The sequence below is a fragment of the Lissotriton helveticus genome, chromosome 5_1, assembly GCF_964261635.1.
Source record: "Lissotriton helveticus chromosome 5_1, aLisHel1.1, whole genome shotgun sequence".
Lineage (NCBI taxonomy): Eukaryota > Metazoa > Chordata > Amphibia > Caudata > Salamandridae > Lissotriton > Lissotriton helveticus.
The window spans coordinates 1279745567-1279759847 of NC_136065.1; the positions used below are offsets into that span (position 1 = coordinate 1279745567).

At 45.3% G+C, this 14281-nt stretch overlaps 1 protein-coding gene across 1 annotated transcript in view; it reads right to left on the minus strand.

The window, feature by feature from the left end:
- IPO9 (importin 9) overlaps positions 1 to 11413 on the minus strand; it is a 514800-nt gene extending 503387 nt beyond the window's left edge. Inside the window, exons 1-2 of the mRNA XM_078644100.1 lie at positions 11235 to 11413; positions 10798 to 11161 (exon numbers count right to left, since the gene is read on the minus strand). Coding sequence (XP_078500226.1) covers positions 10798 to 11053 — 256 coding nt within the window. The 5' untranslated portion in view covers positions 11054 to 11161; positions 11235 to 11413. The remainder of the gene's footprint in view (positions 1 to 10797; positions 11162 to 11234) is intronic.
- Positions 11414 to 14281: the final 2868 nt, after the last annotated feature.

Genomic DNA, 14281 nt, shown 5'->3' on the forward strand with positions numbered 1-14281 from the left:
TAAATTCAGTGACAGCATTGGCTGTCACTCTGCACAACAATTATGGGAAAACGACATTACTTGAAGAAGCCATTACGAACAGACAGGAGTCCGAAATTACGGATTGTCCATGTAAAGAAGGGATAGGCTGTCACTTTACCGGACACAGAAATCACTTTTAATGCTAGAGTCATTATTTTAAACTTGCATTTAGAAACAATTTAACATAGGTTGCTACAAAATGTGCAAAGAATTGGGTTTAAGATACAATAGTACTTCCAAGTTATAGATTATAGTAATACGTAAACTGTACTTCGTGCAAGCATTTCTTTTAACAACTGTTCATTAACTCCTTAACCACGGCGTTATTTCGCCGCGGTGCAGGAGTTCTAAAGAGTGGGCGGGCTGCATCGGCCAACAGTCGTTCGCAGCACTGGGCAGGTAGTGCTCCAGTCGGACAACGCACGGACCGGGTTAAATGTTTATTGCCTAACTTAGGCTGTTAGTGTCTGCGGAAGAGTGGCAGGATTCCTTGAAGTACTCATACTGCATTTTTCTAGCCAGCATGCAAAAAAAGAAATACAGAAAAATTCCAAAGTGCTTTTGTTTTATGCTCTATTTAAGAGCAAAGGCTTATTTCATACTGAGTTCATATTTTTATCTGGCAATGTGGAATTCTGTGTTTGCTAAATTGAAGTCCTACTGTTCCACACAGTGCCATCCTGGATACATTTATAATCTAATGTGGCATTTCCTGGGGAAAAAAAACAATAGGTTCTTAGGAGACTTAAACTGCATTTTTTATATTAGAAACCCTTGACTATGTTGTGGGTCTGATCAGCACATCATGTATGTCACATAAAGTTAAATAAAAATTTGCATTGGTTTTTTGAGTTATAGTTAACTTTACATTAGGAAATGCTTAGGGGTTTAAATGACTGGAAAATGCCAATTAGGTTGTACACTCTCACACGCTGCTCACATGAGGTGCAACTTACCTTTCTGAAACTGCTAAATGTGTTCTTTTGGTTTGGGGATTAATATTTGATGTGTTATTAGCTCTAGTGCTTAGCATAAGAGTAATTGTATTGTACATTTATACCAAACATCTTACTATGGTGGATTCTCAGAGAACCACTTCACAGATGCTTTCTGTAGGAAGCTGGCTCTGTAAATACTATACCAAATGAGGTATACTGTGCACAGAGTCCAGTGGAACCCCAAAGGTAGGCAGAGGTAAAAGTAGATGGCACCATACTCTCTATTTATGGTAGTGTGGGCAAGAAGTAAGGCTTTATAAGATGGTAGTGTTAAGCATTTGTTGTACACACTCAAACAGCAAATTATGTCACAACTCAAAGACTGAACTCAGACCAATTTGGTTGTATCAAATATTATGTATTCATTTTTATTTTCTAGAACCAAGCAAGCCTAGTACAGGTAAGTGTAAATGGTACTTTTCAAGGCAAGGTGAACAATACAAGCAAGCTGAATGAAAATGTCTTTGTTACAGGTTTGTGAATCTTTTCGATACAGTGGATATTGATGATTGGATTACTTTTCAGATTACTTTTTCTACTCAGTGTGAAATGCCTAAATATTACACTGGGACATGTCCTAGAGAAAAAGTAAGTAAAGCAGTGTTTAGTTATTGGCAGTTTTTCCAGATCTCATACAAAATCAACTCCACAACACTTAGGACAATTTTCAAGGAAAAACAGTCAATGTATTCCTATGGAGAAGATGTGGTTATCGATTAACAGGTAAGTACTTGGTTGTGGGAGTTGGATTTCTGGGGTTAGAACCAGAGTTCCCCCAGGGTTAAGAATGCACTCTCAAACCGCCCTCAGCAGCTCAAGGGTGGCCAGGTGCAGAGTGCTGAGGCCCAATGTTCTCCCAGGGTGGATAGGCGGCCTACGGATTGGTGGCAGCTCACGAGCAGGCCACAAGGTTGTGGGAGCAAAGCTCCTGGTGTAAGGCTCAGGGAAAAGGGGGGATCTGAGTTAGCACACAAAGTGCACAAGCAGCAGCACAGCGGCTGCTGCATGCAGGGTGCTGTTTTGGCATTGGGTGCCATGTTGCTTTCAATGGGAGTTGCTGGTTTTGGATTTTTGCTGCAGGCTCGCTCCAGGAAGACTTCCGGGAGAAACCAACAGCTGGACAGGTAAGTTGGAGGGCACGGGGACACAGGTGCACCTTGGGTTCTCTTCTCCAGGGTTCAGGGCGGCTGGATGCAGGGGTGTCTTTAGGTCGGATTTCACCTTACAGGGCCACTCGCAGTTGGGGGGGGCAGGGTCTCCGTGCAGAGGCTGCAGGTGACATCGGGGAGTCCTGAAGGGGTCAACTCACGCTGGACTCGGACTCTGGAGCATCTCGCTGCCACTGGTGGGCCACTCGAACTGGGCCCGTAAGCAACGGGTGCAGTGGTGTTTCCAGCCGTCTGGTTTCTTTGTCCTCAGCAGGTTCAGAGTCTGTCTTGGGAGTTTCTTTTGAACAGAGCTGCTGTTCACAGGAGATACGGTCTTTGTTGAAGACAGTCAGACCTTTCAAGGTTCTGGAAGTCACTGGCTGAAGGTCAAGGCGACTTTTGGAGCAGGATCTCTAGATACTGCAGAGCTTCACCTCGCCTCCCCCACCTGAGGTGTGAGGTTGGCAGAGATAGGCACACCTTCTGGGCTGGGCTGATTTTTCCTGCCCAATTTCCCACTGAAAAGGAGAGGAGACAGGAAGGGGACCTGATCCTGATATCAGGAGAGGCTGTGGGTCACATTACAAAGGCGACAAGGCCTTTGAAGCTCCCCTGCCACAGATGGCTCTTCAAGGCCTGGGGAAGGTGTGACCACCTCCGCCCAGGAATGTCTTTGTTTCTGGGCTCCGGGAACGAAGGCTCCCTACCCCAGGGGTCCAGAAACATGTCTTGTGTTGGCAGGTTGGTGGGTACCAGTCAGGGAACCCAGTGGAGGCTGGTCGTTTTTCGGGGGACATCTCCAAGATGTCCTCTGAGTGCATTCTTCATTAAATACCACACTGGCATCATTGTGGGTTTAATTTCCAGAGAAGTTTGATATCAAACTTCCCAGTATTCAGTAAAGCCATTATGGTGCTGTGGAGTTCTTAATGACAAACTGTCAGCACCATATACTCTTAATGGCATTACTGCACTTACAATGTCTGAGAATTGGTTTAGACAATGTAGGGGTACATAACTCATGCACCTGTCCCCTCACAAATGGCATAGTGCACCCAGCTAGAGGTGTCGATGACCTATGCCAGGGTAGTGTGTTGAAGGCAAGGCACACAGGGATGTGTGCCATGTCGACTCTACACTTTGTTCTGCACCAAAACACGCAGCCTGCAATGGCAGTGTGTGTGTAAAGGTACAGGGACTATAAGGGTTGCACAATTAGTGCTGCAGCCCTTAGAGGCCATCACTGGCGACAGTGCTCTTTGTACCCATTGTACCTTTTACAAGGGACAGACATGTGGCCAGAGAGGTGCAATTGGGGGTACCACGTACAGTTTTGGGAAAGAACACAGGCCTTGAGAACCTGATTGGAAGGGACCCAGGGCACATCAAGTCAAAGTGCATCAGTCGTCTGGCAAAAAGTGTGGGGGGGGTTACTGCAACAGAAACCCAGCTTCCTACACCTTTCTGCTATTATCATACATCTAGTGAATGGGTCTAGTTCATCTTGGATGTTGACCTATGAGCTCCTGTGCATCTTAGCCCTCACTGTTTGCAAAGGCCTATATTTTTCACTAATTCAAGCTGGTAGTTAAATGTTGTAGCTCAAATAGCAGCAGAAAAATAAATGAACTTGTATATTTTAAGACGGCTAAAATTGAAAGTAACTACTTCCTAGGAATTGTACCTTCTTTCTTTTAATACATTTTGTTCTTAAACACAATGCCAGTTAAACTTCTAGCACTGTACCACAGAATATACTGATAGCAAAACCAAGGATATAATTATTACTGCTGACCTTCCTTGACCACATAATAATTGGCTATATTTATCCCCCAGTCTGATACTGCTTTGTAGTAAAATATATATATATTTTTTTAACCCAATATAATTCAGGATAATGTTTTTCAATAATATCTACTCAAGCAAGAGAAGTAACTTTGTAAAACGAGTCCTATCACTGTCCTCTTCATGCCAGTGATTGCATCTCCAACCTCTAGTCACTGGAATGCAGGCAATACACTTCCACCGTCTAGTAACCTGTCCTTGTCCTCCATTCTGTGAAAATTCAAACCAGAGGCATCCAAATGGATTCCGCTATGCTTTGTAATGTACACAATGAGCAAAACTTGAGGATGAACAACAGAAGACATCGGCTCCAGCATTCACAGAATCCTATTTTCAATATGTATATTCCTTGCCCATGTATTTTCTCACAGTGCAGGCCTTGAAAAATCAAAACTTTTTATTAGACCTGCAGGTAGAGTAACTTGAATAAACTACTCAACCTAACTGTAATGTACTGGACTAGTAAACTGGTCTAAAATTGCTTGAAGTATTTTATTTTAAAGAGTTGCCTTTTTCTTCATTCTCACATGAGTGCACCTTTATATATGAGAGATCAGCATTTCTTCTTTACAAAACAAAACTCTTTTTTTGATTAAATAGACTAAACGCTTGCTCCATGTGTAATAAGAATCTAGCCCACATATAGGGTACACATGATCCCTGACTTGCCTCTCAGTTTACTAAACGCATTGTCATCAGTGCAGGGCGAGGGGTGTTTCTCAGGTCATGTTTAAACACTCATTTTTAATAAATATAGTACCTAAGCATGATGTGGTAGCACACGGTCATTTACAGACCGTAAATGACGAAGAAATAGTCAAAAACCTTCCCACTACCTCGCAGCTCTACTGATAAAACTATATAATGTAATAACAGTAATCAGTGAAAATTGGTTTTCAGAAAACATTTATCATATGCACATCACCAATTAATGTGCTCCGATTTGTTTTTCACCCTATTAAAATATTTTTTTCATCATCGCACAGAAGTGCAAAAATGGGCTTTCACAACTGCTGAAATATATTTTGAAATGTTTGTACAGTTGACTTATTAGCTATTTAAATGTGTGTTAGATAAAATCTGTTACCCTACAGGCTTTCCTATCAGATTTCATACAGCAGGTCAGGCAGTTCACTTTACAAATTCTTGGAACTGTAGTCGGAGAACAAAAAAGTAATTGTAAACTGACTTCTGACCTCTATCTCTGAACACAGAGCAAATGTGACATGAACAAGATTTAAAGGCATTTTTATAGCTCCTTTACTGTCTGACTGAACAGAACACGTTGTCAACTCACCAGAACTGGCCCGTAAGTCCTAAATATAGATTTATCCGATCAAATCTGACTTGCCACAGCGAGAGGGTGCGTGGATTTTTCGAGGCCTGCAGTGCTATGATCTTAAGGTTATTGCTTCCTTTTAGTGCAATCAAAAACTCTTGATATTTTGTACCATGTGTGTCCAGACATTACTTTTCGCATCCAAACCTTGAGCCGATCACCTGACCTGGCTGGAGTAGTGAACTAGCATTAGCCTAGTAGCGGAAAGACTGTTTACCTGACTAATATTTACACAAATACCTAGCATTACACAATCTGCACTTGCAAATAATGTTTCTTCCTACAGTCTTGCACCCTCAAACTGTATGCCACCTCACAAATATCTGGCTGTATTCCTAAAATCCAGGATGAAAAACAGACCTTTAATTAAAACTTCTGAATTTCCCTCTCCATTTTTCTTTAAAATGTCCCTCTCATTTTCTGCATGTCTCTTCTCTCTGAGCACAAGCTTCTGTCACATAGATGTTTGCCTTAATCTCTACTATTATATTTCAGCAAACTGTCCACAACTCATTTTCAAGAACACAACCTCTCTTTCCTCTGAAAGTCAGACTGCTCCAACCCAAAAATACGTAATTAACTACCAACCTTGTGTTCCGAAGCAGCGTGCTGCCCAGCAAAAAGCACTGCAAAACCTCGTCATGGGTATTAAGCGCAAATTAAATACAATTACAATATGTAAATTCAGATAATGTGCTGCTCGAAATCATTGTGTTACATATAACAGCCCATCATGTTGCTCCTCCTGCAAAATGCTAGTCCACTCATAGGCTATCCATATCCGACATTCATTAGTGCCATTTTTGTTATGCGATGGGCACAGGAATGTTTCTAAGTTCATGTTTGAAATCTATCACTTTTAATACACGTCCATCGCAGTGTAGCTAGACCTTAAGCTCCTTATTATACTGTTGCTGCCAAGATCAATCTGGGGAAAGGGGAAGAATGCGATATAGGATGTATATAATGCTTAAACAAGCCTTTCAGTCAGCACCTGCCAGTCATTGGTCTTTTATTCACATTTTACTTCCACCCTAGAGCACTGTTTATTAAACTGTGGTCGGGAGCCGCCCGGGTTTCCAAATGGACAGAGGACTTGGACTGGTGTATGTTCAGGGAGAAGTCAGTATATGTGGCATGGGGTAGCCCTGAGAAATGGGGAAAGGTTTGGGGGGCCTGGAATACTTATCGAGGAGAGATCTGTACGCCCCCGGCGCGGCAATGGAAGTGGAAGCGCGAGAATCCCTGTGACCCATAACTTCTATACTGTTTTTATAATTCTGTACTAGCGAGACTATATCTACGACCAACGAGGGAACTGTGACACACCTGATGCTTTGGTTTATTGTTTTCTTTTATTGATAATTGTTAAAAAAAGATTTTATTTTTTTAAATAAACTGGTCGGGGAACAGGGGGGTCTGCGACGGCTTTGAAATTATATTTTATATATATATATATATATATATATATATATATATATATATACACATACATATACACATACATATACACATATACATACACACATGAACGTGAAGGAGATTGAAATTGGAGGCTATAAATTAAGTTAGTAGCCTCAGATTGAATTGTGGGAGCAGTGCAAGTGCATCAAACAGACTATAGTATGGATGATGAGCGGCCTCAGCTGAATTTAGAATGGCTCCAACCTTCCCAATAACAAAAATGTATTTACTTTTATATATGGTTTACAAAATATGTATTAGTTTGTGTATGTTTGATGAACGCTTGTTTCTGTATATTATTTTCCAGGTCAAGTAATCAAAAATGCTTAGGCCGAAGTCCCCAGTTATCAGTAATAACTGCTCCTTATACCAGTGGACACATTTTAACAAGTGTGCGATGTAGCGTTCTAGTGTTTCACTGTCCGGGTACAACCCGGAATCATCCCCACACAATGTATCACTCTCTGGCCAGGCGTGGACAGAGAGCTATAAATAAACGGGCCGGGGTTGCATGGAACTTCCGGTCCAGCCCAGTAACCTGTGTGCGTGTGTAATCATTATTCTCATCAAAGCCACCTATAATTGTTAAGCTGTCCCGTACCTGCAGGTGGAGTGAGGACCCCCCGAAGGCATCACACTGGCGAGGAGGGTGGGATCGTTGCAATATCGGTCCCAGTCAAGAGAAAAAGTGCCCACCGTGTAGCCGAGCCCAGCAGCACTGAGACACGGTGACGAAGAGCGACGCCCGCTCAGAAGTCAGCCGGTAAGGGGAGCGCGAGGCTGCCTACGCTCTTGGAGGTCCCAGCGGGGATCAACAAACAGATCGCGCACAACCCGGGAGGTGTCCCACACTCACCGGGAAGCGACGTGAGAGCGAGAGGAAAAGCCCGCGAAAAGCAGGAAACACCCGGGCTCAAACATAATAACCCCAGAGGGGGGGAAAACGCATAGCAAGGGAGCGATTATAGCGCTCAACATCACAACACGCCCAGGAGTAAAGCCACAAATCAGCAAGTAGTGGCAGATGCGGACAACACAGTGCAACTGATGAGGACAAGCAGAGAGGGATATCAAGAAGGCAGGAAAACTGATGCACTGTGCTACACAAAGGAGCACCCAAACACCCCAGAACACACCCAGCGCACAAACATTGGTAAAGGCAAGCACATCAAAGGGTGAAAAGAAAGGAAGATTCCCTGGAAGAGAAGTAAATAGAACAAAAACACAAGGTCAAGAGGACCCCAAGCGCCCCTAGTGGAACACAGGGGCAAGCAATAGAAGGAGCCATACAATGTCAAACGCGCCAGGACCCGCCGCTCAACAACCAGTAACCCCACCAGTGGTAACACATCCAATACATTCCCAAATCACAGCACTGCCGCCTTTTAGTGAACTCATCGACCCGGCCACCGCGTCGCCAAGGTGGAAAGTATGGGTTGGCCGCCTCAACAATTATTTTGTAGCCACGAGGGAAACAGACGGCGTAGTCAAGGGATCACTGCTCTTACACCTTGCAGGGGATGAAATATATAAGTTGTTAGAACACCTTCCGAACACTGGTGCCACCAGTGACTATGACGCAGCAGTCGACGCGTTAAATGCTCACTTTGACCCCCAACTCAATCCTCACTATGAACGATTTAAGCTCAGGCAGGCCAGACAACGAGAAGGAGAGTCGATGGATACATATCATGTACGCCTCAGAGAGTTAGCAAGCACATGCACAGAGGATGACGAAACCAAAGAAGTGACAGCACAGCTAATCCAAGGGTGTCTCAACAAGACGCTGTGAATGCTGATACTGCGCCAGCCCGGGATTACATTAGAGGAAATCCTAATTCTTGCACGCTCACACGAACTGTTGGACGTCCGGGTGACAGCAATGGAGGCTGCGCTCTACTCGCTAACCGATCAAGCAGTCAATATCAAAGTGGAACGTGCTGATGCCATTCGAACACTACCTCGCGGAGGAAGAGGCCATCCTAATTTTTGCACGCTCACACGAACTGTCTGACGTCCGGGTGACAGCAATGGAGGCTGCGCGCCACTCGCTAACCGATCAAGCAGTCAATATCAAAGTGGAATGTGCTGATGCCATTCGAACACTACCTCGCGGAGGAAGAGGCCGGTGGCCCGCAAGGTCGACGCGACGAACTTTGTGTGGATGGTGTGGAAGGGAAGACATCCGCCAGACAGCTGCCCAGCAAGAGGGAAATCATGCTCAAAATGTGGAATCCCGAATCACTTCGAAAGTGTATGTCGAGGAGGTTCACGCGGGAGAAGCAACACCGGGAGAAAGCCACCAACAGGGGCAGTAAGGAATTTAACATTGGAGGAGCCAACGACATCAAAATCGAACAGAATGTGCAACCGTGGCCCACAGCGATTGGATGACTCGTCCACGGAAGAAGACGAAGAGTGTTACTTTGTGTCATTTGCAAGCGATCTTAAAAGGAGACGACGGCCACAACCCAAATGCAACATCGAGATCGATGGATTTCCGGTGACTGGCCTAATCGACACCGGAGAAACGGTTAACGTAATGGGATCGCAGCATTACAAGAGACTAAACCAGAGGCCACCCCTCACTCCTTCAAAGATTCTGACGTACGGAAGCCAGACTCCTTTGCCTTTAAAAGGAAAGATGACTGTCCGGGTGAAGTCACGAGAATCAGGAGGTGACGACAGTCGTCCATATTGTGGATAGAGAAGCTGACATACTAGTTGGTAGTCATACGGCCGAAGACCTCAGTTTGATTGCCTTTGCAAATGCTGTAAAAGTCCTACAAATCGATGATATCCTGGATATGTTCGCGCAACTGTTCAAGGGAGTTCTGTGCTACTATGGAATCGCTGGAACGCAGGGAAGTTTCGAACTCCCTACGAACCCGGAGTATGGGTGGTGAAGTCAGCTAATGGAACAGCTGTCACTGCGGAGAGAAACGGCGAGACCGTGACAAGAAACGTCTCATGGTTCAAAAGAATTCTAGCTACAACCAGAGCCCAGCCTATAGCACCTCTGTCAGAGCTCCCGGAAGAACAGTTGGCAGATGCAGAACTTACAGTGGACGAAGCCCAGTCGTTAAGTCTAGCTAAATCACCAGTACCTGAGCCTCACAGCCCTGATCATCGGGCCTACGGTGCGGGACCTACCAGTCCAAGAAACCAACGATATTCCCACAGGCCTCAGTACAGCCTCCGGCCGAACCCTCGGCCAAGCTGCCGATTGGCAGACTTTGTTTGTTAAACTGTTTGGACAGTAATTTGTTTCATATACCAACTTGGGAAGGGATGTAGCGTTCTAGAGTTTCACTGACCGGGTACAACCCAGAATCATCCCCACACAATGTATCACTCTCTGGCCAGGCGTTACCAGAGAGCTATAAATAAACGGGCCGGGTTCGCACAGGACTTCCGGTCCAGCCCAGTAACCTGTGTGCGTGTAATCATTATTCTCATCAAAGCCACCTATAATTGTTAAGCTGTCCCGTACCTGCTGGTGGAGTGAGGACCCCCCGAAGGCGTCACATGCATGTATGTTGGTTTTCAATCTTCAAATACGTCCAGTTGCATACTGTTAATGAATTATACAGACCAAATAACATAAACCTATTTTGAATTGTACTCGTGTTAGGCATCTATTTACTTACTTAATATAATATTGCGTGACTTCCTCCCATTGGTTTGTAAAATTGACCATTTGTCCTAAACTTGTCATGAATTTTTAACACCCACTGTCCAGAATTTGCTTCCATTACAGGTGGTCACCATACTTCAAACATACCATTGCTTCCAAGCAATCTTCATTTAGTGGGAAGCCTCTCGTTTTTACCCACATATTAAGATAGTCAAGTGCAGTTTAGGGAAAGTAATGCAAGTCAGACCTACATAACAGCGTTAAAAGACGGTCAACGCAACTATGACAGATTTGACAGACTTGTGCACTCATCACATGTGCCGCCTATGGTACCCTAACACTCACCCTCGGTCACCTCCAGAACCTTCAGTTGCTCCTCAGCTGCCGCGCGCACCTCGTGGGTAGCGGAAAGGATGCCACTCAGGGTTTCTAGCAGAGCCTCCTTCAGGCCCTGCTGCAGGGGAGAGCCAAGCCCCACACCGCTTACTGCCGCCATGCCGCCCGGTGCAAAGCTTGCCTGCCAGAAAGGAGGAGCTGTCGAGCCCGCCAAAGAGCCGGCCGCCCCATCCCGGACATCTCCTGGAGGCAGAGCGGCGGCCATCTTGAAGAGGAGCCGGTTCCGAGTGCAGTCAGAGAAGAGAACTAAGCGGCAGGAAAACTCAACGCTTTTTCATGGAAACCTTGCATTGCTGTTCATGTGTACCACAGCCTTGAAAGGAAAGAAACAGACGCTTAAAGTAATGAGCAAATATTGTACAAAATTTGAAAAAATAAAATCTTACCAAGAGAATAGCTTGTATTTAGAAAATAATACGAAATATAAGAGCCTTTTTGCAATCATATATTGTTTTTCTTTGACATTCCAGCTTTGCAAAAACAAATTGCAGTTCCTCTGTGGGCAATCTGTTGACGACAATTTTTGCAAGAAGTACGCCCTGTGACCAGGTCATCTAGATTACTCTTCGAGGGTCTTTGGGAGTGGGGCTGATACATCCGGACCTCAGCTATTTCTGAAGTGGCGCTTTTCGAATGTGTTTGTTTAACGCGTGATTTCATTACATATTCAAACCCTAACCTTCTATTTCAGAAATTTACAAAACTCTATTTAGTTTCAATATTATCAACACTATTATTCAATGTGCAACACTTAACATGCTTAATGCCAAGAAATGCTTTCAACTTTTTGACTGAAATAAACATTAGTAATTACTTCTGGCTTGACAACGTACACGTTGGTATACATTTGCTGCCAACCTTTCAACTTTGATCAAATGGAGAAACGTGCCCTGCTGCAAAGGCCTGAATAACGGTAAACGGGGAGGAGGGGCAACTAAAAGTGTCATTTTTTTCCATCTTAAAAAAATAAATTGTGTTTCATGCAAATACATTCTAAACACACCAGTAACTAAATGTATAATATATATTCCCGTCTAGAATGTCAGCAATTGTTGTGTCCTGCTGGACTCTTTCTAGTGTCTCAATAGGCACAATAACCAGCCACTCCCTCAAGGCTGAACATACACCAACCCCACACCCATCCATCACAGCCGTCACCTGTCAGGTGACCCTGTCAATAAAAGAGCCCGAGTGCATGGGCTCCAGAACAATTTAGTACCCTCACTAACGTGTGTCTGTGTCTTCCTTTACTAAGTATGTGGGTCTTGAGCCCACAACTTTACAATGGCGACAAGGGGTCTTATTCCACCTGCTGTGCCGCCTAAACTGCCCTGAAGAAGGAGGGTGTATGGCTTCATAGACGCTGCACCATAGCCTATCAGGGGAAGTAAGCCCCTCATCCCCATGATGAGAGTGAACCCTTTCGCTACCAGATAAAGGCGAGAAAGGAGACTGGTGGTTTCTAACACCCCACCGCAGCTGCTGCCATAAGCCTGCCCTCAACTGCGCTGTCACACGCTGGCTGCCATGTCAGGATCAGCTAGGCACGGACTTGCACAAGTCTGTGGAGAAACTGAGCAACAGCCCAATGCAGTCCTGTCAAGTATCACGCATCTCGTGTGACACTCACGCATTTCAGTGCGGTGTTCCGCATCACCGCACTGAAATGCATTGTCACGCATTGTGAGCACCTGCCAGCGCGCACCACCAGCGGCGCTTGGGCAGGCTCTCTGCTACTCCGAGAGACATGCTGCTTTCTGGGCTGTAAGTTCCTAAATAGTTAATTCTGCTCTCAGCTCTATGGAGTGAGCTGAGAGCGGTACAATGTAATAACATTCTGCCCAGCTGCCTGTTGTGTCGCGTCGAACATTGCGGAAATAGTGGCTGCCTGCGCCGCCAACGCTGCGCCGTTACGGTGATTTACACACACTCACAAGTGCTCCGATTAGGGGAGGTGGGAGGGGCTGCCCTCTCAGCAGTCGATGCTGCTAATCAGTCAACTGTGGCACACCATGGGGGCCGGGATTAATTATCCGGATGTGCCGAGCGGCGGTAGAGTTTGCCATCATGTTCGGAGGAAGTCAGAGGAAGTAGGCGGCAGTAGCGGCGGGAGACTCATCTGAGTCAGTGGAGTACTGCACGAGACTCGAGTCTCTCATGGCCGCCCACCGTGCAAGAGAGCATGATCGATTGCAAGCAAGAAATTCAGATTTTAAAAGTAAGTGTGCCATGGATGTGCACTCTGCCTCCAATCTTCACATCAGGCTGCTGGCACTCGAGTCGACTCGTCCCGGCCCGCCGCAGGAAATTCATATTTTAAAAGTAAGTGTGCCATCGATGTGCACTCTGCCTCCAGTCTTCACCCCAGGCTGCTGGCACTCGAGTTGACTCGTTCCGGCCATCGACTCGAGTGCCAGCAGCCTGGGGTGAAGACTGGAGGCAGAGTGCACATCGATGGCACACTTACTTTTAAATCAGAATTTCCTGCTCGCCCGGCCTCCAAGAGTTCATTGCCGCCCCGTGCCAAATTAGATAATTACAGTGAAATGTGTCCAGATTGCCAGCAGCTGCCTGCGTCCAGGGAGTGTGACAGACTCGGGACCCATCCCCAGCAGTCTTTAGATTTTCCGCGGCAGCACTGTGACTCCCTAAACTTGGTAAAAGTAAAACATGAAAGCTGCTGCCATTTTAAATGTTCATGCTAAGGTCAGATTTGAAGTTTTATTAGATAGCTGCCAAGGTTTCAGGTTGCTATGTGTGACATTTTCATAATTTTAGTATAATTTTTGATATGTATATGTTGCCCTCATCTTCATTGCTTGATTTTGCTCGCAAAAAGTGTCACTCATATTTGTTGAAATGTCACTCATAATTCAACTACAATTATGAAAATGTCACACATAGCAATCTGAAACCTTGGCAGCTATGCCAATGAGGAGTGGAATATTCCCATTGTGCCCTCCCGATGTGTCCTAACACATACAAATAAAGGTATGATCTGGTTTGGGCAGGAGGCCCAGTGCAGTACCGCCTGCCCCCACCAATGGGAGGGGGGCATGAGCCTCTGCCTAATTGTCTGAGTCCCCTCATCTTCGAGATGGAGGGGACAGAGATGGACGGTGTGGTGGGGATGGGGAGGATAGGGGGGCTGGGTGAAGGACGATCACACAGAAGTCGGTCTATGCTGCTGGTACTGTTTTGAGTTTTGTTCATTACTATCTATGGCATCTGTTCAATTACTCAAACTGAACAATCTGAATAGGCTCTGCAACACAATAACGGAACCACATCGCTAATACTCAGTGTTTTACCCTAGTTGGAATGGAACTAACTGTTGATGGTCTAATTGTACCTGCGTCAATTAAGTCACCAACATGTCTGTTAGTTTTATACCTGCCCTACTGTAGTGACTACTTGAGATCGATGATTGGTT